This window comes from Xenia sp. Carnegie-2017, unplaced genomic scaffold (genome assembly GCF_021976095.1).
Source record: "Xenia sp. Carnegie-2017 unplaced genomic scaffold, XeniaSp_v1 HiC_scaffold_14, whole genome shotgun sequence".
NCBI lineage: Eukaryota > Metazoa > Cnidaria > Anthozoa > Malacalcyonacea > Xeniidae > Xenia > Xenia sp. Carnegie-2017.
In genome coordinates, this window is record NW_025813447.1 from 3,867,793 (window position 1) to 3,895,590 (window position 27,798).

Here is a 27,798-nt window from a genome sequence, read left to right on the forward strand (position 1 = left end):
TCTAAAGTAGAGGGGCAAATGATTCGAAAGACATTTGTTTTTCCGATTGTTGATGTTTATTGACTTTTTATCTTTTTGGCGTGGTTCGTCTTTTATATTAAAAATTTCAAGCGACCACCCGCAAAGAACGGTTTGATCTTCGATGCTTGAAAGTTCATCTCGAATGAGTGAAAAGAAGTGCACACGGGAACTTGAAAATATGTTGGATAGTAGCATTGAATAATAGTAGGTAATTTGCTGATGTAATCAAGTTTTCAGTTTTGTAATTCTTAAAAGTCGTGCTCAAAAACAACGTCGTAGTTTGTACATTACGTCGTAGTTTGTACGTGGCAGAATTCATAGACTGTATGAAGTTGCTGAGAAGACAAATGAATGCTATGTCAAAGGCGTTTCGACCGAAGTCATCCGGTATTCAACTAACATTAAATTCCGAAAGTGATTCCGGTGTTCGGACGTGTTGTCATATCTTCGTCTTCCTTATTTGTCCGAGTTAATAGTCATGTGGCTTGTTAAAAACGGCTTTTTTCTTAGAAAGAATGGGCACATTAAATTACATTATCATGTTACATTTATGGGTTTTATGAAAACACAATTACCTCAAAACACACGCTGATAGTCCCCTTTATTTCGGGAAGCTCTATTCACTAGATTTGATATTTATCGATGCCCCCTCATTCATTCGCACATTACTGTAGAAACATCGAGTTTTAATATAATTTGCCTTGTATCTACACATTAACGACAGTTTTGAAGTCATTAACCTGCAAATCTTCGTGAATGAACAACGCGTAGGAAAGTACACTTAACCTCAAGTACTTGACGTGTTGGGGACGTCATAAGCCGACATACTTATAACCTGTCCTATCTTTGGCGTATTAGGTGACGTTCAGAACATTTTTGAAGTGAGTATAGTTTTAATTGCCTATGATTGGCCACCTGTAACACGTTTCTACTGGTTACCAAGTTGTTTTTGACTTTCCCAAACCTAAAGTGAGTTTAGAGTGCGTGCTTATACTTCATATTTTGAAGATAAAAGGTAGTTTGCGTGACTAACTTTTTTAATGAAAGGGTAAGTTCGATATTTGTTCGGGAGACAAACAAATACACATACAATTCTTTTGCAATTTGAAAAACCCGGAAGCACTCAAATTCTCCTAAAATGTTACTGGTGGAATCGTACCACGTGTCCATTGGGTTCGTTCACAAATATTCGTTCAAAATGGACGTTTCCGCTGAGTTATACTGTGACCAAAGTAAACATGAATTGAGCAAGTTTTATTTACATTTGTTGCCTATGAATCTGAAGTATGTGTCCGTTTCGTCCATTCTGTAAAAATCTTGCCAATAAATAAACTGACATGAATCAAGTTTCTTTGGTCGAACAGTTGAAGGAAGTTGTAAAAGCTCAAAATGAATCACTTCGGCAAAAGCACAACGAGATTAAAACGCTTCGTACGGAGAACTCTCGACTAAGCGCCCTAGTACAAGAACTGGAAATAGAAAATGAAGGATTAAAAGGTTTATTGGAAGCATTTCAGAAGGATAAGTGCACAAATGGACAAGTTAGCAACGGAGGAAAGAACGACGAAACTCAAAGGCCTCGGTTAGTACCATCAAACGTTTAAAGTACGTTGTCCTTTTTTAGTACTGTACAAGACGTTTTCCTACTGTCAGTTTAATGAAGTGATGCTTCGAAAAGACGAAGTTTGTCATTTGTCTAAAGCTCGAATTATTTTTTAGGAAAGCGCAAAGGTAGCATTCTTGTTTAGTACAGTGCTATAAGACTTCCAAGTAAACATTACCGGCGTTCGAAAGTTGCTTGACTAGTTGACTTTATTAGTTATTGTACCCTACCATCTATCGTTGCTTATCGTTAAAGCTTAGAATGCGGCAAGACATAAACACCAAGAAGTGTGACCTGATATTTAATTGTAGTAGAAGCCATAGACGGATGTAGTCATCGTCTCGTAATATCTCATACTCTCTCAAACCCGTCATTGTTTATACTTTAAAAAAATCTTTCTTTCTCGAACATGCATTGTTAACATTTCACAAGCAGTTGGAATTTACAGTTTAAATATCCCGCATGGCAATAAAATAAGGACATGTGTGGCGAAATATTTTTGAAATAGCAATATTTAATAATTAATTAAGCTCAAGCAGTTTGAATGGCCATGAACATGAATGATTGATCCTTTAGCGATTTTTATACACCCCCAAAAGCAGCCTTAGTCTTATTTCTAACTCCCGAGAGGTTTGTTTTCATTTTTACTTCTTAAATTTAGTTTCCCCTATGACGAACTATTTTATATTATATTTCTCACGAAAAGAGCTTGCCAGAGCGTAAAAAATATTCTGCTAGCAGTAAGGGGGCTGTTTTCCATTCTTTGCATGGATTTTGACGAAGATCAGTGTTTTGAGAAACTTTCTATGTGTCCCAGATTGCATGGCATATGTAGAAAATAGTAAAAATTTTGTTGAAAATACTTTAGTTAAGACGAAAAGCCGTGTTTTTCTGTCAGTAAAGCGAAAATTTTTGGAACAAAGAACTTCCTGTTCATTCATGACACACTACATGCAATGTGAATAACTTTAAAAGGAAAGGTTGAACCTATATGTCATTTGAATTTTTTTGATGACTGTATAAGAAATCATATTGTTTTATTACTGCTGTGAAAGTTTTACATTCAAGCTGAATGAGTACTTCAATGTATAGAACATGAACAATGATGACCTTACAATCAAGAACATTAATGCACTAGTTTATCAGTTCAACTTATGCTGTGACATTTTAAGTTGAGTGGAACTTATGGAAGTTACCAGAATGACTTGGAGAAGTCAAAATATTTCACTCATTTAAAGTTGCCTTACTTGTAACATGTGGACTAATAATGACCTAAAATTTTGGATGTTTGTTAGCTCTTATAAGGTGAGATTTGCATAGCATATAGTTACCCCAGTACTCCCTCAGCTCTACCACCTACGCACTTTCTCCCTCCTTGCACACTTCTTAATCTATCCAGTATATATGAAACTTTTGAAATTTACTAACAATCATTAATGGAAGATAATACACTTGGATTCTGTTGACTTAGGACAAGTGTGCTGTAATAATCTTCTATCAGTTGGTCGATACATATTGTTGGGGGTTGCGTAGTTACGTTCAGTGAGGTTTTCTCCTTGTATAGAGTAATAGCTTTGCATTGTGGTACATAGTGACAATTGCTCAAGGAGTAAGGAATCTTAACATAAACTTATAATAGCTAGCTAAACCAGCTTGCTAATTGATGCCTGCTATGCAAATATGTGTGTGCAAATCTGTAGCTTTCTTAAGAAATGAATAAATTGTAGTGGTCGAAAATTTACAAGGCATGACTAAAACTTGTGGGCTTGTTACCCTACGAGTCTAAGCTTTTATAAGCTTTGAGGTGCATTTACTGCATTATGATACATTGGTATTGACAGCTATGACACTCTACATTATCAAAGTGCATTGTGGTATACATGCAGTGTGGCCATACATACAAATGTTTTTACTAGATTTTGTTTGACAAGCTCAGACTTGCCCCCTGCTTTATATAGTTGCAAAATTTACAACAGGGGGGAGTGTTTAAGCTCATTTCACCAAATATGGTAAAATATTTGCATATATGATAACACTTTGCACTGTGCACATGTATCTGGTTCACTTGACACTTCAATATCTATGGCTTATCTCAGTTGTCAAGTTATGTGCTCAGCTGATTTTGTAAAAAAACATTACTTTCTCAACCTGATTATAAAGAATACAGAGGTGTTTTTCAATTCGTCACCCAAAGAATGGCATCGCATGGTTTTATGTAATGTTAAATCATTGCGATCAAGAGCGAAATAAAGCGAAAGATTACGTTCAGCCATCTCTGTAAGGGATATTGTTGAAGATAGAACCGTTCTTGATCATTTAATAGTAAGACGTACGATATTTAGAAATGGGGTACTAAGTGCTAATGATGTTTCATACGCTCCAGTTTTCAGATATGTGTATTACAATGTAATTAGCAGTTACGTTGATAATTTTCGATCAATTGACCCCAAAATAATGTTAATTTGTTAATTATCGCCGCAATTTACGTGTTTCGAATGTTTAGGCTTCTTCACCCAAAATTCACCTAACATATTTTAGTAAAAGCAACTTCGTGTTTTCGAACAACACGCATAGTTTTTCTTTATTTGGTAATTTAGAGATTCGCGTTATGAATAAATTCTTGAGATGATGGTTATTCGTTTGTATTGGAAATCACGAGTTGATTTGAAACCGGGTAGTCCACTAGTCTTTCGGTAATTTTTCGCTTATTGATTCGTCAGAAAGAGGAGATTTTCGGATTCCCGTACTCAAAAAATCTTTTTCTTTAGCGTTATGTACAGGGAAATTATCAAAGATTAAAGATTGAGGACAGTTCGTTGCAATAAATAATGAAGAAAAACATCTTGTGCTGTCATTATCATATGTTTGTTTATTTGCATTTCCAGAACTCTTGCTCTTTCGTCACCGCTCAACACGCCATCGTCAAATGTATTATGGAGTCCAGAAAAAGCGGGAAAAACTTTGATTGACGCCGATGGAAAACTCGGATATCGATAAAAGTTTCAAGTACGCCAAACGCGCGCTGCGCCTTGTCGCCGAAAAAACCGAGTTTTTCCGATAGGAAAACCCGAAATTCCTTTTACGAACTCTCTCCGGACATTTCCGACAAACATGTACAAATGCTCGAAAAGAAGTACGGTGGGAAAGAACGGGCACATAAAGCCGCAAAGATTATACAACAACAATTTCGACGTTGGTCAATGAAGAGGACTTACGCACGTTTACGGACACAGAGCGAAGCAAGACGATCATCGTGGAAGAGCCGACGTAGTCGGCGAAGTTCTTCACGCAGCCCATCTCGTTCCTGTAGCATAAGTCCTGTACGAAGTCCCAGCATAAACGACGGTACGGAAATGACGTTAAAGCTAGCACAAATTTCGGAGCAGAAATTAGGACAAAGCCCAAGCAGAGATGACTTGAAACCGATTTCAACCGATATTAATATTGACTCCGACTTTGAGCAGGTGCAAAGCGCGTCGGGGAAGCCATTAGTTGATATGTCTGTGCGCAAGGTCAGCGAGGACATATCGAGTATCGAGATTAGTAAGACTCTTTTGAATGATAGCGGGACAGCAGAAGGTTATTGATGAAGTATTCCAACAGATATTATTTAAGACAAAAGAAGGTGTTACCGAAGGATCTCGTAGTAATAGCTTAAGCTCGTTACGTGGTAGTCAAATCACCACCGTTGATGAATCTCCTGAAATATCGGTGGAAACATCCGGAGCACAGCTTGTCGAGGGAGTTGACTGTGAAGGTAATGCTGAACAGAGTACCGAGATAACAAAACAAATCTTGAATAACGCCGAAAGTGAGATTATAGACAACGGTGATGGTGTGAGTATTGATGATGTGAAAGGTGAAATTGTGGATAACGTAGATGGTAAAACTATTGATAATATGAAAGGTGAAACTGTGGACTACGTGGATGTCAAAACTATTGAGAATATGAATTGTGAAAGTACGGATAACGTAGATGATAAAATTATTCACAGTATAAGATCTGAACCTATGGATCACGTGGATGTTAAAACTGTTGAAAATGTTGAATGTGAACCTGTGGATGACGTCGAAGGTGAAATTTGTGCTCAAACTGATGACGTTGTTATGGCAAATAATGATGAAAGACCATCAGTATGTCATGATGAAATGATTGGAAATGATGCTCACCTCATTAATGAATCAAGTATGACACGAATCTATCTAAATATAGAACTTTTCTCTGGATTTTGTTTAGTCTTGTTTAGTGTGTTCATATCGGGCTGATTTGATCTAGAAACTTAAGTTCATGTGTGTTCTCCAATCTAGTTATTCATTAGGACTGATCATGTTGAAGCTTGAGTTATGTTCTGCCGTCTCTAGTACCTTCATCAGGACTGATCTGATGTTGAAGCTTGAGTTATGTTCTGCCGTCTCTAGTACCTTCATCAGGACTGATCTGATGTTGAAGCTTGTGTTATAATCTGCCGTCTCTAGTACCTTCATCAGGACTGATCTGATGTTGAAGCTTGTGTTATGTTTTGCAGTCTTTAGTACCTTCATCATGCGGGAATGGTCTGATGCTGAAGCTTTAGTTATTATGCTCTACAGTCTCTACTAGCTTCATCGTGAATGATCTTATGTTTAAATCAGTAGCAAAGCAATCCCGTTATTTACTCCTACAATGCAAACATTACTGTATTCAATCACTGCAAAAACAACGAAGGGAATAAATTTTCGAAGGAAATGAGTAATAATTTTGCCAAAAAATTTTGCCGTAAATAATTTTGCGAAAAATTTACGACTTTTGTCAAGTAGTAAAAACTGGACAGGCTTCGCCACTGGTTGAAACTTATATAAAGTATACAGAGATACTTTAGTCTGGTGAATTCACAGGAATGATTTGATGTCGAAGCTTATATTTTCCACTATTAATATTCTTTTGAAAACTATTCATTCTTACAAATTGTCTGCTCAACAAGGCTTTTTTTTTCTCTTCTCCAGAAGACAGTTTCGATAGCTTCAACGATAATCACTCACGCAGTTGGCCCGTCTTGAATCATTTGTATTCGGACGACACAAGCAGTCTGGGTGGCTGTAGTCTATCGCCATCCTCCAGTATTATGCAAACCTTTTATGAAAATAGGGCGAAAGACGTTCGTATCGGCATCAATCATTTTAACAGGTATGTTTTAGTTGACGATATTTCCATGTTGTCGTTTGAAAACTGTATCCACGCTTGAAGATTATCATGCATACAGCGTTGGCTCTAGAAAGTTTTTCATATTTTCTTATTTTGTATCTCGCGGAGAATTTGCCGTAAATACGGAGCATTTTTAGAATACACACGTATTAAACAATGTTGTGAACCACAATGCAACGCGCGTCTATTGTTCGTTTATATTCCTGCTAAATATGATAATTTCTTCCAAAACACGAGGATCTTTCTTATAGACTCTTTGACTATAGAAGTTTTGGTCTTCCTGTTGAAAGGCATGTTTTTAACCGTTAAGGACAGAGTTTTGAATAATTGTTTAGGAGCTGTTCACATGAGCCCAGTAGCTGGGATTCAGCGAAGCGTTAAATAATTTTGGCAAATCGAAAAGATTACTTTAGGATAAAATACTTCACAACAAAAAACTTATTTCAGCAATTTCTTTATGCTCTGAATTTGCAAATTCACAAAAACTTTAAAATGAAAACAAATAATTTAGCCTGACTTGAAAATTGCGACTAAAATGACATATGAGGCTTGTAAGAAAAGGTTGTAAGTTTTGCGCTTAAAGTTTTTACTCCTTTCAATGACTCAAACTCATTTCACGCCTCGCTGAATCCCGGTTGCCTGGCTCATGTGAACAGCTCCTTACTCACCCAAACAGATACGTTTATGAAAAATATCACTAGCAAGCATCTGAAAATACTGTATTGATCCCAAAACGACACAAATTTTTATTACATCCACAAAAGATGTATAAAATATCCAAGGAATACATACTAATACAACGTTTGTCTGTTTATTCAACGAAGAAAATCGCCTTAAAGATCATTTGAGGGCGCGTTGCACTGTGGTTGACAATGATTCTTTAAAACACAAGCCAGATTACATCGTGATATGCACGTTTTCTGTAAACTAAACAATATTTTTCAGCAATTCAATGGCAACTACTAACTGCGATGTGCGAACTCTTGTTTTCAGTACCAAATAATAACGCTTAGCGGGAAATTTCTAAGGCAAGGGAGTGAAATGCTTCATCCGGGATTGAAATTCTTCATCCGGGATTGAAATTCTTCACCGGGCCTGGTTGCTCCTCCCCATGCAATAATATTGATAACAATCTTACTCTTCATACGGCAGACGATACTTCAATGTATGTATTTACATAGAAAACCGAAGAAAGGGATGGATTATCTTGTGGACACCGGAGTACTTCATGAAGATGATGTTGAAGGGATTTGCAAGTTCTTGAAGGAGGAGCCTGGAATAAATAAACAGAAAATTGGCGATTATCTCGGTGACTTGAGAAACCCTCTCAGCATGATTGTGTTAAGGTGCGTACGTATATGCTTTTCACCTGTAGTACTTCTGCGTGATTGCATTTACGGTAGTTTCACTTGCTCGATAAAGGGTTCAACTGAATTCGACATGTTTTTTTCTCACTGTGGCAATATACAGGGTGTATGAAAAAAAACCCGAATTGTTTGGAAAACGTCGCTAAAGTCATCAGTGCTCAAGATTTGCAAAAACCTTTGGTGGAAATAGTTTGACTTGCAATGGTTCATCTGACAGTAAAATTTGCACAAATAATAACCATTTATAGAGTGGGAATTGTGTTACCGAGAAGTATTTTTGAAATAGCTTGCGCACGAATGTTACGCAGCTAAAAAGCAATTGGAACACGTAGGGTTAAAATATGGCACATGTTTCCCAGGCTTACAAAGTTTTAGGAAATATAATGCGTACGCGAACGTTTGGTTTTCAAGTTGCGGATTATTTTGAATTTTTCATAATATAAGAAAAATTCAAAACAATATATTCATCCTCTTAGAATCCTCGTCAATTATATGTAAATTTGATGTAAAGTGCAAAATAATCTGCAATTTGGGTGCCTAGCATTTGTGTGCACCCTTAGGCCAAATTTCAAGAAACTTTGTAAGCTTGAACAATATGTATCATATTTCAACCCTATGTGTTCCGATTGTGGTTTTTTTTGTCTTTTTTTTTGCGCAAGCTATTTCAAAAGTGCTTCCCGGTACCACAATTCCCGCTCTAAATTATTTTTATTATTTGGAAAAATTTTACTGTCAGATAAACCATCAGAAGTCCAACCAATTATTTCATCAAAGGTTTTTGCAGATCTTGCGCGCTGATATCTTTGGCGATATTTTCCTATCTGTTCAGTTTTTTTATACATCCTGTGTATTTGTATTGTCTTATCGCCTTACCTTACTATAATGACTTTCTGTTTCTTTTAGATATTTTGTTAAGTCCATGGTATTGGAAGGGAGAGAGGTCGACGATGCCTTGCGCCATTTTCAGACGTTTTTCCGCATGCCGGTGAGGAGAATTAATATAGAAATTAGCAATGAATCGCCCATTTCAACTAAGCAGTTGTATATGACGCTTGTTGATGATTATGACGTCTTTTCTCTCTTCGCCATGTTGATAGAAAAACCATGTTCATAGAAATGTACTATGTATGTCATGTTCCGATGTTCTCATCAGGAGTAATTTTTGACGTTGAACCTTAAAACCTTTATTATTCATATGATCCTTTCCACTGCGTACTCAACGCGTATTTTCATTGTCCGCCATGTTTGTAGAAAACCCATATCGTTAAACGTCTTTATGTTAATTTCATGTTTTGTTGATCATTGGCTCTTTTTAAGTAACTTACGTACCAACGTTGCTGCAATAAAGTCGTATGAAAACAGAAGATGAAAGCCTTTTATTTGTTTCTTTGTTTATCCGATTTCGATGCACAGTTTAAAAAAGCAACAACGTATTGTTAACTAACTAGCTAAACTACTTGTTGTAGGATTTATACTCCGTTTGTCAACACACTATGTAAGAACACTTACACGGTTTCTCTTATTTTCATCTTTAATTTTGACCAATTATAAGCAAGCTGAAGTCTGTAAATCGGACGTATCCAAAACGCATGCGCGTACTATTTCTGTCGACTAGTTGTTGTGAATGCCTAATCTTGTAAAAGTAAAATCGGAGCAGTAGATCGTCTAATTTGGATGCTTGATTCTCATGATAAACCTTTTTTATGTTTTACTCAAAAGGGAGAAGCACAAAAAATCGAAAGAATCGTCGAGGTATGTGTTGTGTTATGGAGTTATGAGAGGGGGGGGGGGAAGGGGAGAACTCTTATGAAATAATCGATTTTGTCTCGAAAAGAACTTTGTCTGGGTACTTTTCATTGCATGCACTCTTGGTGAGCAAGATTTCTACTTGTGGGGATATTTGTGCGAATTAGCGCTTTTTATCCATATTATTCATATTAGTTTGATTCGGTCTCGTGATTGTCCTCCAATACACTGGAAATTGTGCACTAAATTGTTTGACAAACCGACTATCGTTCATGTTAAGGACAACCTATGATGTCACCGATTATGACATCATATGACGTTGTGTGTTTAGGAATTCTCGAAGGCGTACGTGGATGCAAATCCGGACAAGGTCAGTAACAATCCCGACACCGTACTGGTTCTCTCTTTCGCCATCATCATGTTAAATACTGACCTGCACAGCCCGAACGTGAAGCGGAAAATGTCGAAAGAAGAGTTCATGCGAAATTTGAGAGGTCGGTGTTAAGATCGCAAAATGGTCTGAAAAGAGCGAAGGAACTAGCTTCCTTAATTTCTTGTTTTTTTCAGGTACGAATGATGGAGGCGACTTACCGTCCGAGCAGTTGTCTGCAATTTATGATCGTGTTGAGAAGGTAAACTTTTATATCTTTTATTTACGAGTTTCACATTACTTTGACTTTTTGAATGTTATACTTTAGAGAGAGTTCAGGACTGGCCCTGACAATCTTCATGCTATTCAAAAATATGAAAAGCAAATCTTGGGTAAAGTTCCTTGGACGGTAAGAAAGGAATTTTATAATATGTTTTAGTCGGGGAGGGGGCTTGTGTGTGTGAGGGGACATGAGTGTGTGGGGGGGGGGACATGAGTGTGTGGGGAGGATAGTAAATATCGTTAATAGAGAATATATTGCTATTGTTTGTATTAGAAATGAACTTGTTGTCTTGCTTAACTTATCTACATTGGCTTGGCTTGTTTTAAAATAAAACGTATTCCGAAAAAGAGCATCTTGTGAACTTAAATTCAAGTTATTAAACAAGACAATTGTCTGATGATGGTTTTGAACTAAAACCAAAATTTCACACTTTTAATTGTCTTGTTTGGTAACTTGCATTTAAGTTTACAAAATGTCCTTTTTCAAATTATGATTTATTTTATGCCTTATGAAATTGTCGTCTTGTCAAGGATGGCCTAGTTCTCCCCTCCCCTTTTCGTCATTTTTCTTTACTTTTCCTAATTGCTCAGATAGTTGTCCTAGTTGATGCGATTAGGGAGGGGGGAGGTGAAGAGACTACTTAAGAACAATACTAGATGGAGTTGCTAAAATATTATGCTAGCTGGATAAGGTGCCCTGCATCAACTAGTCTCAGTATTCTTTTAATCAACTGTGAACTGTGTTTTATTTTCCAGACACTAGCACTTCCACATCGTCAACTACGACAGGTCACTACGCTTTACGAAATCCAACAAGGAGGTAGAAAGAAAGAGAAACCACATCACAGAGTTGTCTTCATTTTTAATGATTTGTTAGTGGTAAGTTGATATCTTCGATCGCAACCGTTTCCTTCTTACATTATCTAAGCTAGAAATAACCTTGGTTAGAAATAAGTATAGTGGTAAGTTGATATCTTACGTTGCATTCATGATCGCAACCGTTTCCTTCTTACATTATCTAAGCTAGAAATAACCTTGGTTAGAAATAAGTATAGTGGTAAGTTGATATCTTACGTTGCATTCATGATCGCAACCGTTTCCTTCTTACATTATCTAAGCTGGAAATAACCTTGGTTAGAAATAAGTATAGTGGTAAGTTGATATCTTACGTTGCATTCATGATCGCAACCGTTTCCTTCTTACATTATCTAAGCTAGAAATAACCTTGGTTAGAAATAAGTATAGTGGTAAGTTGATATCTTACGTTGCATTCATGATCGCAACCGTTTCCTTCTTACATTATCTAAGCTAGAAATGAGATTGTGAAATAATCTTTTGTATAACTCCTCTTCACTTTCATTTCCTTTCTCTTTCATTCTTTACATTTGCTCCTGCCAACCCCGGTCTTTACCCCTCCGTCTTGCATCCTCTACAATCCTTGGCAATAAACAATATATTCGCGTATTTAAAGAAATAATCCTTTTTCTCTTTTTCCAGGTGACCAAAGAACGTGGACAAGCTGGACAAAAGGGAATTCACTACTATAGTTACAAGAGCTCTTATCAACTCATCGACATCAAATTTGCTCTCTTTCGCACTAATTGTAAGTAAACTATGCCTTATTTCGATCTATGTGTGCATCAGTGCAATTTGCAGCTTGTGAGCTTTTAAAGATTATTTGGCAGAATGACAGTATGCATGCTACTTGTGTATATAGCCATGAGAACTATACGATTGTACTTGGAAGTTATATTTCCAACAAATTAGCCATGAGAACTATACGATTGTACGTGGAAGTTATATTTCCAACAAATTAGCCATGAGAACTATACGATTGTACTTGGAAGTTATATTTCCAACAAATTAGCCATGAGAACTATACGATTGTACTTGGAAGTTATATTTCCAACAAATTAGCCATGAGAACTATACGATTGTACTTGGAAGTTATATTTCCAACAAATTAGCCATGAGAACTATACGATTGTACTTGGAAGTTATATTTCCAACAAATTAGCCATGAGAACTATACGATTGTACTTGGAAGTTATATTTCCAACAAATTAGCCATGAGAACTATACGATTGTACTTGGAAGTTATATTTCCAACAAATTAGCCATGAGAACTATACGATTGTACTTGGAAGTTATATTTCCAACAAATTAGCCATGAGAACTATACGATTGTACTTGGAAGTTATATTTCCAACAAATTAGCCATGAGAACTATACGATTGTACTTGGAAGTTATATTTCCAACAAATTAGCCATGAGAACTATACGATTGTACTTGGAAGTTATATTTCCAACAAATTAGCCATGAGAACTATACGATTGTACTTGGAAGTTATATTTCCAACAAATTAGCCATGAGAACTATACGATTGTACTTGGAAGTTATATTTCCAACAAATTAGCCATGAGAACTATACGATTGTACTTGGAAGTTATATTTCCAACAAATTAGCCATGAGAACTATACGATTGTACTTGGAAGTTATATTTCCAACAAATTAGCCATGAGAACCATACGATTGTACTTGGAAGTTATATTTCCAACAAATTAGCCATGAGAACTATACGATTGTACTTGGAAGTTATATTTCCAACAAATTAGCCATGAGAACTATACGATTGTACTTGGAAGTTATATTTCCAACAAATTAGCCATGAGAACTATACGATTGTACTTGGAAGTTATATTTCCAACAAATTAGCCATGAGAACTATACGATTGTACTTGGAAGTTATATTTCCAACAAATTAGCCATGAGAACTATACGATTGTACTTGGAAGTTATATTTCCAACAAATTAGCCATGAGAACTATACGATTGTACTTGGAAGTTATATTTCCAACAAATTAGCCATGAGAACTATACGATTGTACTTGGAAGTTATATTTCCAACAAATTAGCCATGAGAACTATACGATTGTACTTGGAAGTTATATTTCCAACAAATTAGCCATGAGAACTATACGATTGTACTTGGAAGTTATATTTCCAACAAATTAGCCATGAGAACTATACGATTGTACTTGGAAGTTATATTTCCAACAAATTAGCCATGAGAACTATACGATTGTACTTGGAAGTTATATTTCCAACAAATTAGCCATGAGAACTATACGATTGTACTTGGAAGTTATATTTCCAACAAATTAGCCATGAGAACTATACGATTGTACTTGGAAGTTATATTTCCAACAAATTAGCCATGAGAACTATACGATTGTACTTGGAAGTTATATTTCCAACAAATTAGCCATGAGAACTATACGATTGTACTTGGAAGTTATATTTCCAACAAATTAGCCATGAGAACTATACGATTGTACTTGGAAGTTATATTTCCAACAAATTAGCCATGAGAACTATACGATTGTACTTGGAAGTTATATTTCCAACAAATTAGCCATGAGAACTATACGATTGTACTTGGAAGTTATATTTCCAACAAATTAGCCATGAGAACTATACGATTGTACTTGGAAGTTATATTTCCAACAAATTAGCCATGAGAACTATACGATTGTACTTGGAAGTTATATTTCCAACAAATTAGCCATGAGAACTATACGATTGTACTTGGAAGTTATATTTCCAACAAATTAGCCATGAGAACTATACGATTGTACTTGGAAGTTATATTTCCAACAAATTAGCCATGAGAACTATACGATTGTACTTGGAAGTTATATTTCCAACAAATTAGCCATGAGAACTATACGATTGTACTTGGAAGCTATATTTCCAACAAATTAGCCATGAGAACTATACGATTGTACTTGGAAGTTATATTTCCAACAAATTAGCCATGAGAACTATACGATTGTACTTGGAAGTTATATTTCCAACAAATTAGCCATGAGAACTATACGATTGTACTTGGAAGTTATATTTCCAACAAATTAGCCATGAGAACTATACGATTGTACTTGGAAGTTATATTTCCAACAAATTAGCCATGAGAACTATACGATTGTACTTGGAAGTTATCTTTCCAACAAATTAGCCATGAGAACTATACGATTGTACTTGAAGGTTATATTTCCAACAAATCAGCCATGAGAACTATACGATTGTACTTGAAGGTTATATTTCCAACTTTTTTTAATCTTTGGTGGCGAAACTAAAGCACGAAGTATTCAACGGTGGTCTATCTATTTTTCATAACTATACAATTTTGTTTCATGTTTGCGTCCTGCGATGTTTGATGCCAACTGCACTTTTCATGCGTTTTACCGATGAAATTTTATGGGTCACTAAGAATAGAGATCGCACAGTTTATAGATCACACACTTTAAGATCACATCACGGAGTTCGACTGAAGATCTTCATGAATTGATGTATTGTTTTTTTATTTTCCTTTTCAGATTTTAAATACGGTGTGCGAATCATTAGCAAAATCAATGACGAAGTAGGTAGCCGTTTGTGCTAAAAAAGTGATTTATAAAGATACTTATACTGAAGATTAGTTGTTTTGTCAGCAATGTAAAATGCGCAAGCTCCTGAGTAATGTTGAACCTAAGAACTCATGTTTTATTTTTTTAAACGAAATGATTGCTATTGCTATAAGCTGTATAAGGAAAAAATAGACAGTTTTGAAATGCTTAGTGGACTGTGAATTTCGGGAAAATGTCGCATGGATTTGTGGTAGTATGGGCACTTTAATATCCTCAGTGCAATGCAACTCTTAGATTAAACAGGAAATTGAACCTCGAAAAACAGGAGAGCGGTTGCCAAAACTGAATTTTTATACAAGCAGGAATGAAGTGATGAAAATCAGTTTTGATTTCGTGGAATGAAGATTTTGGTCTTTAGAATTTCAGAAAATTTAATGAAGAGCATAAGTACGCCGCGCATATGTATAAACTTGAGTTAAATTTCTTAAAATTGTTTACTTTTTTTATACTCTGTATAATCGAGATAAATAGCATTTGATGTTTGTAGATGTAGATCGTCCATGTTAGTAGAGTTCTGAGAAGGACTGTTCGTGTTGATGTTGGCTGACGTTTCGGCAACCTTAGCAGTTGCCATCTTTCCTTTTTATTTTTAGTGTTAGATTGAGCTGAGGATGCTTAAGTGTCTACACTACCACAAATCTATTAGATAATTCGCCGTATTTGAATGCTGTCTGGTTCATACGTCATCGTTCAAACCATTCACTTTACGATAAATATTTCCCCATGATACCATGATAATGGTCGAATATACGCTCCACCCCACCCCCCTCATTCTCAATTTTTGTCACCTTATGGTTCATAGTCAACGTCACAACGTCCAATCGCTCGACTTACCTTCAATGTTAATTTCACGTATTATAGGTTCTTATCAATTTTCATGCAAAGAAAGAAGATATACGTTCGACATTTGTCAACGAGCTTCGCGACTGCATCGAAGAGGTGTGTATATTCATGTTCTTTAATGTTTGCTGTATCCAGTGGAGAAGAAAGCACAAATTTTAAAAACTACTATGTGGTTTTCTTAGCGAAATAATTGGTCATTTCTGGAGAAAATTATTTTTATTCATTATCTTTCCAGTAAACGCCTTCTCCATTTATTCCTTTTCTTTATCAATTTCAAGTAATATTACGATGCTAGTACACTTGGAAAATATTTGAATTTTCGAGTTTTTTCAAGAGAATGCATTAAGCGATCCAATATTGTGTTAGATGCTGCTTTCATGATAACGGTATAATGAATGTCATTGGTTTAAATCTCAGTTTGGTTTACACAGACGTCTTGGAAGATTACTTGAGCCAGTGCAAACACATAAAAAACATTTTTTGTTTCTTTCATGAAATAACAATAATGCAAAACAGATTGATTTAAAACAATTTTTTAATTTACCCTCTAACATCTATTCATGATTGATTTGCAAACTGTCTATGATTGATTGAATTGACTGAGCTCGGTTTACAAAAGCTAATGCTAACTTAGCTATAGACCAATCAGCGCACTCGTTTTATTTTCTTTATTTTATATTTAGACCTGCACGATGGAGAATGAAAGGATAGGTAAGTGATCCCTTTTGATCCCCACTAATATTTACTCCTTTAGGCGCCTTAGATCCAGTGCTTATTCAGGGCATGGGCACAGAATAGACATCTAACAGAAGGCCCACTCGGCTAAAATCGTGGCGTAGTTTTTCACTACGCATGCGTGACTTCCCAGCAAGACACTTTCACAAAATCAATATGGAATAGTATTGCACGAGAATGCTATTTTACTACTAATAATTCACGTTTAAAGCACAAAAGTTTGCCGAAATTTTTACAGAGTTATCATCTTGCGAAGAAGAAAAGGTTCCAAGCTTTTGTAGTGCAAAACTGTATATTTGTTAAAACATCTATATTTTCTATTGCAATATAGCTGAACATCAAGGTTCCGACACGAGTGGACCTTCTGTTAAGATATCTATTCAGGGTGTGGGGGTGCGCTTTTTGCTCTAACTGCGGTGCTCAATGAAATAAATTCATTTCGATTTTGTAGCCGAGCCAGAACTTTTCGTATGCGGGCTGTTATTTGATGTAGCCTTGCTTTACGATCAGTAGTTTCTAACTGTTTCATCAAATACGTTGTCCATTTTTGTACACTGTACTGTAAAATTTCCATTTGACCACATGACGTAACTGCCACATGTCACGTGACGTAACTACCCACATGTCACATGACGTTACTGCCATCATGTCACATGACGTATTCTACCACATGTCACATGGCGTAACTACTAAATGTCAAATGACGTAACTGCCATCATATCGCATGACGTAACTACCCATCAGATCACTTCGTCATTGTTTCATTTACCGCGGGAGCGAAAGTTCCCCTTTAAATCTTAAACTTTAACGTGCACGAAAGTGCTACCTTGTCATTCTTTCATTTAGCGGGCAAGAAAGCTCCAGCAACGATCAGTTTTGGTCGTCGAAACCTTGACGACACAATATCGATGACTTTGCTTCGTTCTAACTCCAATGGATTAAAAGATGTTGCTCCTGATACACTGAGTCTCGTCAACGCGCCAGGCTCCATCGCCATGCATGGCCAATATATGGGAAGTAGTCTTCTCTCCAGTTCTTTACAAGATCTTCATCAGACAGGTGATATATATGTGACAATGCAATTTTTTGTGACGTGTATTAATTGCATCATGGAGTCAATGCACATTTGTCAAGGTGCGTGCATCATTGTCCTAGCTAAAGGTGCGAGGGCCTTGGGTTATTGTAGATTTATAGGCTTGCATACACGTACGGGGGGCGGGTCAATGCACATTTGACAAGGTGCGTGCATCATTGCCCTAGCTAAAGGTGCGAGGGCCTTGGGTTATAGTAGATTTATAGGCTTGCATACACGTACGTATATGAATCTTGCGTAATAAAAGTGTCATTAGCCTCTTACGATTTTTTATGTATTATAAATCTTAGTTGGTGTAGCTGTACAGTACTTCCTTAAATAATCAACAAAGCTTCATATAAATTATGTATTCAAATATTGGCCTGTTTCAAACGTCGCATTTTACATGAGCGAAGTTTTCATGAATACAACAGTTGCTTTCACACATGACAAACCAAGGACAAGAAAATAAAGGGCGAAAGGAGTTGACATGACAAAGTGACAGACCACTTTACGTTTAGTAATTTATTTCAATTTTAATGTTTACATGAAAACGCGCATGTATAAAATATGTAATTGCCTTTGAAATGATAAGTTCTATTTCTTACTTAGTCTTACTGTACATTTTCCTAGCCTCCAAAACTACTATAATAATAGTCTACAGTACGTAATGCAGTTTTAGAATTTTTCTTTTTGGGGGTGCTGCAAAAATCTGCCCTGACTTGCATCATTATTACGAGGTGTATAACACACAAATAAATCCTCTTCCCCATACAAGGACAGACCCGAAATGAAACTGGGCTGTGTTGCTACGAAATAATTCTTGTTTCGTTGCTCATCTAAGTGATTAAGACAAAATTGTCGAACACCATTTGAAATTGTACTAGTATTTATGTACCCAGAGCAAGTTTGGAATGTTTATATAATAAATTATAACAATAGGACTGAGTCAATGGTTTGAACCCTGGAGTATCGTTACATTGTAGTTGTAGATTGTCCAGGTTAGTTGAGTACTGAGAAGAATTGTTCACTGTTGGTGTTGTGTGACGTTTTGCCAACCTTAGCGGTAGATGTTTTCGTCATCATTTACAGCTAATGTTGTCAAAACGTCACTCAACACCAACGCCAACAGTCCACAACTGAACTCCTCTGATCTGGACGATCTTCATTTGCAAACATGCAACAGCAGAATACTGTCTCTAAACTCATCGTTCATTCTCGTAGAATATTATACGTTAGTTACAGAAATTCGTATGCTGATTGTAAGTCGTCGTAATTAATTAATCAGCATTGCTTGAAGAGTATTCAAATAGATTATCAACGGCTAACTCTTCGTTTTCTCTTCTTTCTTGTTATCAGATGGCAATTTCTACGATGAAAACCTCCAGAAGAGTACAAGTATGGCGTCGTTTGATTTCGGCGGAAGCGTAAGTAAAAGTCATCGTACTTCATTATATTATCAAGAAATTTAAATGATCTTTTATGTCAACGCACAGTTGTACAAATTAATTCAACACTGATATGAAGAGCTTAAATGATGTTGGATTTGGCTAGAATTTTTGTCCATCAAGTGAAACTCCTGGCATGCAATATATGAAGGCTAACATATTTTCACAATAATTTTATATTCTATGCGAGTTTCACGGTCTTACTGATTTTGCCTCATATTTTACGACGCTAGAACTGTTCTAAATTTGAGTTACTTTGTACTACTCTGTATGTTCGAGCGGTACCTCCATGTTGAAATGTGTTACTTTTGTACCTTTGTGTTACTCTGTGTACCCTAGCGGTACCTTTGTGCAGTTGTTTATTTTGACTTGTTGCTACTTTGTACAGTTTGTCCTTGAGCATTAACACTGTGTATTTGCGTGTCCCTTAGCGATTTCTTTGTGCATCTCTGTGTACCTGAGGGAACCTTTGTGTAGTTGTTTGTCCTTGAGTTGTGTCTCTGTGTACCTGAGGGAACCTTTGTGTAGTTGTTTATCCTTGAGTTGTGTCTTTGTGTGTCTCTGTTTACCTGAGGGAACCTTTGTGTAGTTGTTTGTCCTTGAGTTGTGTCTTTGTGTGTCTCTGTGTTCCTGAAGGAACCTTTGTGTAGTTGTTTGTCCTTGAGTTGTGTCTTTGTGTGTCTCTGTGTTCCTGAAGGAACCTTTGTGTAGTTGTTTGTCCTTGAGTTGTGTCTTTGTGTGTCTCTGTGTTCCTGAAGGAACCTTTGTGTAGTTGTTTGTCCTTGAGTTGTGTCTTTGTGTGTCTCTGTTTACCTGAGGGAACCTTTGTGCAATTGTTTGTCCTTGAAATGGGCCTCTGTGTGTCTGTTAGTCTTTGAGGATTTTCATTTTGTATATGTGTGTTCATGAGAAATACCTTTGTGTACATCTTCGTTCTTGAGTTTTAACTTTGTGCTGCTGTGTGCTTGGGCAGTACCTTGGTGTTGTTGTCTGCCTTACACCAGTACCTTATTGTTGCTGTGTGTTCTTAAGCAGTGTCTTCGTGTTCCCATCTGTCATCCATCAACATGTTGAGTTGTTTGATTAATTTATGCGTTATATTACTTTTATTTTTTCTGATTTCTGCTGAAGAAACATCATTTAAGCTGTGTCACTCTCATCTGTATTATAGCAAAAAAAGGTGTTTATTCTTCACCATTGTCAAATTCATTTTTACACACTATTAATACTGTATATTTTATAAATAGTTTTTTCCCGTTATTTGTACTTTAACTTGCTGGACAATGTTACAACTCATACGTAGCCATCACACAAGAATTAATATATATCAAACCTCCTTTCGTCAACACATGGAACATAGTAGCTATTTGAACGTTTATATTCAACGAGCATAGTATTTCAACGTTTTTGAACCAAATGGTAATGTTGTATTCCGTGGTCTTTTCTAATGTAAAATGTCTTGGTGTATGACACTTATGCTATGCTGCACCACACGTACAAAATATGAACAATACTTATATTATAATTACGCAATACAACACAGGGTAATTCTCTGAAATTGATCCCGCATGCAAACATTTTAAAACTCCTTGTATGATGCGGTATATGTTAATATGTCCATTTAAGTTTAAATTAAGGTTATTGGATGTAGTATTTCATTTATTTTTTATTTTTTTGCCTTGCCAATGCTCATCAAGTAAGGCACTGCTCGAAAAGGTCTTGAAAAACGTCAATTTTTGTGGGTTACACACGTGATGCAGTGATGCCTTTGTATCTCTGAGGTCACACATGTGATGCAGTGATGCCTTTGTATCTCTAAGGTTACACATGTGACGCTGAGAAAGACAGTGAAAAACATCAACATGTTTTCAGCTAAAGTTACCCTAAGGTGTAATAAATATCACAAACTTCATAAGGTCTTCGTTATTTGTAGACACACTTGGAGCTAGAAATAACTACAGAATTACACTAGTGACGGGAGAATTGCCCTTCGTGTTTTATGTTACATAATTTATAATACATATATGTTATTTATGGGCTGGGGGTCCGTACTGAAAAAATATTTTGATGGGATCTCAGAAGTTGCCAAAGGCCAAGGGACGCTTCTGTTGCCGAGAGAAAATATTTTTTAAGTAAGGACCGACCTTAACGGTAAATGACGTTTTTAATGTTGTGATTTTTATGATTAGGAAATTCACTTTGTAAAATGGTGTATGTATGTGACCTGTTGAGACTAAAATTGAATTATTTTCTACAAAGTTTGCTTTGATGACTAGTAAAATTCGCTCTCTCTGTGATAACTACCTTCTGAACACATTTCGCTATCTCCTTGAACAATTTACACGTCTTTAAAATTCACATCTCACTTTGTAATTATGCAAAAGATAAAAAAGCGAAAAGATAAAAAAGAAAAAGATGAAAAAGCCGCCTGGAAAAAAGCAGCCCGCTAAAAGTTTCACTAAGCATATATAACTAAAAAATAAATAATACTTATTTCTATGTTAAGTAATCTTTAGTATTTATCATAACGATAACATACCTCAGGACATTGATTAAGCTCTCATGCTCAGCGCTTCTGAAATAGTTTCAAATGTAGTCTGTAAGATTCTGCTCAAAATGAAACACTGTAGAAAACTCAGTTATTTTGTCGGACGTCTATGCAAGTTTCAATCAATCAAGATGGTTTTATGCCGTCCTAGAACTAAAAGTAGCACTTGACTTGACGTGCTATAGAGCAGTTATGTCACGTCTCATACATTATCATAATATTGCATGATACACCTCAGGAATAACAACATGAAGTAACCATTCATTTTGGAGTATTATGTCACGTGGTCCTTTCAATACCGCTAAAAATAGTGTTGGATGCATTCCAGGAAGTGTAACATTAATGTAGCTATCTGATTTCGAATAACATCTGATTTCGATTTCGAATCATGCCCTTTCTTTCTGTAATGTGCTCATGATCCAAGGTTTATAAAAATAATTCAGGATGATTCTAGAGATTCACAAATAACTACTAATTTGGTGTGGAAAACCACAGACCGCTATTTTAGGTTTTGGAACAGACTTTATACTAACATACAGTAAAGGTAGCATTTTGAAAGATGGGCCCAAACCTCTGACTTGGTTCAATATGTGACATTGCGCTCTCTTGGCTTGGACACTTCGTCGTTCATATGTTTCGATGTAAGTCTTGCCTAGCTCTAGCTGCACCGTTCATTTTGCACTAGCCATAACAGCACCTTATATAAAGTACTACCTGTAACTGCACAGCATGCGTACCGCTGAGGCTGAATATAATCGTGATTTCGCGTTCATTTTGAATAGAACTGTTTGTCGTATGGTCTTTGTAAAGGCGTTTGAAAAGGACATAGTTTTAGCTGCTTACAACTCAAGACATCGATATGCGAAGTTTAGCTAAGAAAGTAAAAAAACATCATTCAAGTTGCGTCTTGCTGAAGCTTGCTGTCCGTCGCTAAGCTTCGTAATGATAGAATGAATATCTTCTATTCAAAGGCGTCATTCAGTTTGCTACGACTTAATGCACATTTACAATATTTAGGAATTTAAGATGTTTAGTATATCCTGTAAATATATCGTTTGGAATGTCAGTTTCGCAAATAGTGAATTGCCCTTATAATGATAAAAAGTAGAAATGTAAAAATATTATTTTGTTGGAAATTGGCAGAATTGTCATGTGATCTTTTTATAGGACACAACTTCCGGTATCGGCTCCGATCTTTCATCTTCAAACGGTTCCGTTCAAAATGTGACCAAGCGATTCAGTCTTTTAACCCGAAGCGCGCGTTGAAAAATCCCATCCAAAGAAAAATGACAAAATCAACTGGAAGCTTGGAGGAAATCAAGATTCCTCATCACAAAACTAGTTCCACTTCTGAACAGCGGAAGTCAGAGTTTTTCATCGCGTCCCCGCCGATGGTCACGTGACGACATGCTCTCATTCGTGGCGGGAAGAAGCGTGGACGTAAGTTTAGGTTGCGTTGTGTTTGGTTCGGAAGCCTTCGTCTGGTGAAGTAAATTCGCATGTGTCGTTCGTGTTCTTAGCAATTTATCGTTGTTAAACTAATATCACTCGCGTGATCGAAATCTTGGCACACTTATGTACACTATTTTACGCAATAGTCCCCCTGCTTATCTAAGTAGGGTTCACAATTCAGGGGGGATTTCACGACAACAACAACTGTAAAGACATAAATACTTGTAAAGAATTTTTGCTATATATCTTAATCAATCGTCCGGAGTCATAGAACTCTGATGCTTTAAAATGATTTGCACGTTAAATAATGGTGCAAAGCAAAATGAGTTGTGAATATGAATTATTCAATTGTTAAATGATTTATTTCGTTAGAATACTGCAAAATTTGTTGGTCGTTGTTTGAAGAACTTTATACACAATAGTTTAGGTCGTTGTTTGAAGAACAATGCGTGATGTACTTTATCCACAATGTCTTAGGTCGTTTTCCAAAGAGTAAATTTTCGCTTTAAGTTGATGTAGTTCTCCCACGAGATACTTTGATCTCGCCGTCGTTGCATGAACATTACGTAATACTTCTTGATCGATATCGCCATCCACCGGCACATCAACGGTCACCTGAAAAAAAAGGGGCATCATAGTTTACCGGAGCTCCGACAATAATAGGCATGATCACACCTGAATTTCACACTAGGTCGAGACACTTAAACCCCAGTAAATCTAGACGTAAGAGATTACTTTTACTGACAATAGAATGTACTTAAGTTACGACTTAAGCTTAGTCAAGACTGTAAAAGAAATCCGATTGCAATAATCGGTTGAGCCAGAGCCAAGATATCAGATATCATGGCTATTATTGAATCACTATTCTTAGATAACGAATTCCTTATGTGAAACATGTTCCGTTTTTATCTTACCTTGAACAAATGTTTTTCGACATTTTTCAGTTTATTTCTCAATATTTTGATATCATTCTTGAATCCTTCAACCTCCAGCGCTCTTCGCTTCTCCAACGCTGCATATCTTTGATTCATTAACGCTAACCGTCTGCTAACTTTATCGTTTCTCTCCTTGAAAAGCTCTCGTCCAACGTCCGTTTCCTCCTTCACTCTACCTAGCTCGTCTTCAAGGCCTATGCATTGTTCTCTGTACATATCGGCGAGTTTTTGAGATTGTTGCACTTGCTCCTTTAGCGAATGGATCGTTTGAAGTTGTGCGACCTGGGATGAAAAAATTTAGAGTCGTTTTTGCACGTTTTTGAACAACGTAAATATTTAACACTTTCTGTACGAGATTGAACTAAAACTGTGAGACATTTTATCTGCAGACTGTTGTATATACTGCTTCAAATTGTACCAAGATATACCTATCTATCTAAAGTGTTCGAGGTTTAACTGGTCTATGTCTAGTCGAGGTTTAACTAGTCTAGTCGTGCTATATGTAAACTTCAGGAGCCAGTTGCACGAAGACTGGGTAACGTTATCCATTTGATAGTAAAAATTTCAAACTTGTAAAAAAGTTGTTTGTATTTTTCTTACGACATAAAAATGTTTGCAGTCTTGGAAGAAATATTTTCTTTTAGTGAATGCTCATTTCAAATTTTATATTTTTCTCTTTAAGAGGTTTTTCAAACGTTCAAAAAAAATTGTTATCCAGTGGATAGCGCTATTCGGTCTTAGTGCAACCGGCCCCTGATTATGAATCATAGAATGAGTGTCCGCCGGCTACCCGACCGACTGCCGTTACCTTGTCTTTGGCGTTCTCACATATAAACAAGTTCAGATAGCACGCGTTCAACATTGTGCTGTATTTTTTCCTAATGATTTAGTCCCATAATCGTACAGCTACTTATATAGAACTAGGGATATCAACAACCTGGCCCGGTAAATTTTCAAATTTTGGGGGGGTACCTGCGAGACTATAACATATCCCAGAACGTACCTGAGGTTCAACAGACATCCCTGTTGCCTCCAGTACGCTGCTACCAGAAACATCGACCTGCTTACGAAAATGTTCGATTTCCTGTACTAATCTATCCCTATCCATCATCCATTGTCTCTCGCGTTCCCTCAATTCATATTTAAGCTCGAGGAAGTCTTTCGTGCTTTGGTACAGAAGATCCTGAGTCTTGTGAAGTTTTTCTGTTAAACTCTTGACTTTGTCTTGATCTCGTTCCGTCGAAGCGCTATACTCTTCATTTCGTACGCGCCTGTCTTCTTGCAACGCGTCAATTTCTTCGCGAGAAAGTTTCGTTTGTTCCTCAAGCTGCGCTTGAAGCGACTCAATTTGTAATAATAACGTTTGTTGGTCTCTCTCTTGTTCAGTGGCGTTTCCTGTCTCCAACAACTTTTGTTTCGTTTGCTCTACACAAAACAACGAGTGAAATATTATCTCGCTTTCTAAGAGCCTACGGCCGATTTAATACCAATACAAACAGTACACTTAACTTGTTTTTTGTTAGTGTAACGAAAAGTTGTAATGAACCAAGTTTGAATAGCGGTAATCGCTTGTTAACACATTGAAGAACTTGCATTTTTACCACTTTACATTATTCATCTATCTTCCACATTACAAAACAAAGAGTTATTTCAGGTAATAAACTTAAATCCACTCTTGAATGGCATATTAAATACCCTGGTGAGAGGCATGAAAGCCTTTAATTGTCAAACGCAATGCATTTCGGGAAACTACTCCGTCAGACGTCTTTTTCTTAAAGCAGGCGTGGAACCCGAGGAGAAAGATTTCATACCAATCACCAAGGCATCTAATACACTATACAAATAAGTGTATCTTCTATATATTTATATCCTTTACTGCACGCTGTAGGACAGAAATTTTCGTATTGGTCAACATCAGGTCGACAATTCCGTTGGAAAGCGCTATTTATCTCTTCTACAACCGACCTATTAACTACATTAAGAGTTTAAAGGCAACTGATTACACAAGAGAAGTTGCTGCATTTTGAAGTTAAAGTCTCGGAGCTTAAGCCAAGAAAAGAATTCTCTTCATAGATTACTGCATGGAAAACGCACGAGTTACATGCGAATCAAACTTCAACAGAATTGATTTGAAAATCACATTGTCCGTAAGTTGATATGAAATTGGAAACGCGAGCGATGTAAAGACTTGACTTGCTCATTTCTATTACTATATCAGATTGACGAATCGAGCGTTATTAACCATAATGCATTGGTCGCGGTCGTCATTGTGAATCTTGATAAAATCTATCTCCTTTACATTTACAATGATTCTTTGAGCAAAGGATTCTCTTTACGCAAAGAACCAAAATCACATTATGCGGTTTTTTCTCTTACCTATACCTTTTTTATGTCCCCCGGGTCCCCTGCCTTCGAGCAAATTTCTGTCTTTTGATTTTGAGTGTTTAGCATGTTTCACGACGACGGGTCTCTCAGACGTCTTCTTCCTAAAATACGTAATCTCTCCTCCAGGCGGATGTGACAATGTGAGCAAATGTTGTATTTTCTTCCTGTCCTCGACCTCGCGTATTTTCAGGCGATCATTTTCCGCGTACAATCTTAGAACGTGCTCCCTTTCTTGAAAGAGATACACCTGCATATCGCTTAGCGCCTTCTGCAGCTCTTTGATTTCATCCTCCCGTTGGCGCATCTCCCACTGCATCTTGTGCTAAGGGTTGGGTAAGAATTAAAACTTTCAATAATGCAGGGACGGGTCTACCCCACGATAATAGAAAAACGTGAAGAAGTATGCAGCATTAGGTTTAAACCGAGGTTTAAACTGCAAACGGCACAGCCGCATAGGAGATAAACTGGATTTCTTCTCTGCCAACACTCCACAGTAAGTGAACGAATAAAAACCTACAACCTCTGTCCGGAGCCGTACATATATGACTTGATGATGGTTGAATATGATAAAAATGCGCAAAGTTTGTTCATTTATTTTAGCATTGATGTGCTACAACATTTTACATACCAACCTGTTCTTCATAGGTGCATTTATACTGTTCTAACTTTCTTGAAACTTCTTCATATTCTCCATCATACTCGGCTATCTTCTTCCTATAGAACTCAAGAAGTTCTCGAGATGGCTTGAGGTGTCCTAATCTTTGGTTGATAGTCGGTAGAAGTGAAGAAATCGCTTCATCGTTTTCGTCATAACAATCCGCCATCTTGGAAATATAACCGCTTTTATAAGGCAAAACGTCATGTAGTGCTCAACCAATTGGTTTCATTTAAAATATCTTAATTCGCTTTCAATTTCGCTTTAAAAAGTATTTTCGCTTCTTTTCTCAAATACCTATTATTTCTGTGATTACAAGATGAACTAGATGTACTTTCCCAATGAAAAAGGACTAGGAAAAAAATATGCCGTCTCAATCAACTCTCCGTGATTATTAAAGTTCCCTTAATGTTTCTTGTAGTTTTTTTTTTGTAATTCTATGAATTTATGAAATGAAACAGTCAATAATATGATATGGTACACTGGCTATTCGTTAAATTTTGGTACTGTCGAATTTTCAAACGCGTTAATTTTGCCTTTGTTTCAATTTTTGTGTCGTCATAATGTTGCATAATCAGTTTGCTCTCCGCGACGGAACTGGATAAAACGAGTTGACCAATCAAACGTCGTGCAAAATTTAATTGAACCAATCATATGCGCCGATACGTCATGTGACACAGGTGGAT

At 36.5% G+C, this 27,798-nt stretch overlaps 2 protein-coding genes across 3 annotated transcripts; one reads left to right on the plus strand and one right to left on the minus strand.

The window, feature by feature from the left end:
* Positions 1 to 1,037: 1,037 nt before the first annotated feature.
* Positions 1,038 to 23,521, plus strand: LOC124434310. Its single transcript, XM_046984197.1, is given in 19 exon segments — positions 1,038 to 1,603; positions 4,510 to 4,600; positions 4,603 to 5,160; positions 5,192 to 5,810; positions 6,608 to 6,788; positions 7,988 to 8,152; positions 9,077 to 9,158; positions 9,893 to 9,925; positions 10,251 to 10,413; positions 10,487 to 10,551; positions 10,618 to 10,698; positions 11,328 to 11,450; positions 12,069 to 12,174; positions 14,950 to 14,993; positions 15,901 to 15,978; positions 16,566 to 16,593; positions 17,464 to 17,751; positions 19,049 to 19,116; positions 22,853 to 23,521. Coding segments are annotated over 19 exon segments (3,117 nt in total). The 5' UTR covers positions 1,038 to 1,358; the 3' UTR covers positions 22,952 to 23,521.
* Positions 23,478 to 27,715, minus strand: LOC124435386 (coiled-coil domain-containing protein 77-like). Of its 2 annotated transcripts, none has more exons than XM_046985321.1 (5): positions 27,090 to 27,715; positions 26,455 to 26,779; positions 25,076 to 25,497; positions 24,052 to 24,354; positions 23,478 to 23,752 (listed from the first exon to the last, which is right to left on the minus strand). In XM_046985321.1, exons 1-5 carry the CDS (start codon positions 27,279 to 27,281, stop codon positions 23,597 to 23,599), a joined length of 1,398 nt encoding a protein of 465 aa, XP_046841277.1. In that variant the 5' UTR covers positions 27,282 to 27,715; the 3' UTR covers positions 23,478 to 23,596. The 2 variants fall into 2 exon arrangements, with proteins under 2 accessions (XP_046841277.1, XP_046841275.1); XM_046985319.1 differs by having other exon boundaries at positions 26,449 to 26,779.
* Positions 27,716 to 27,798: the final 83 nt, after the last annotated feature.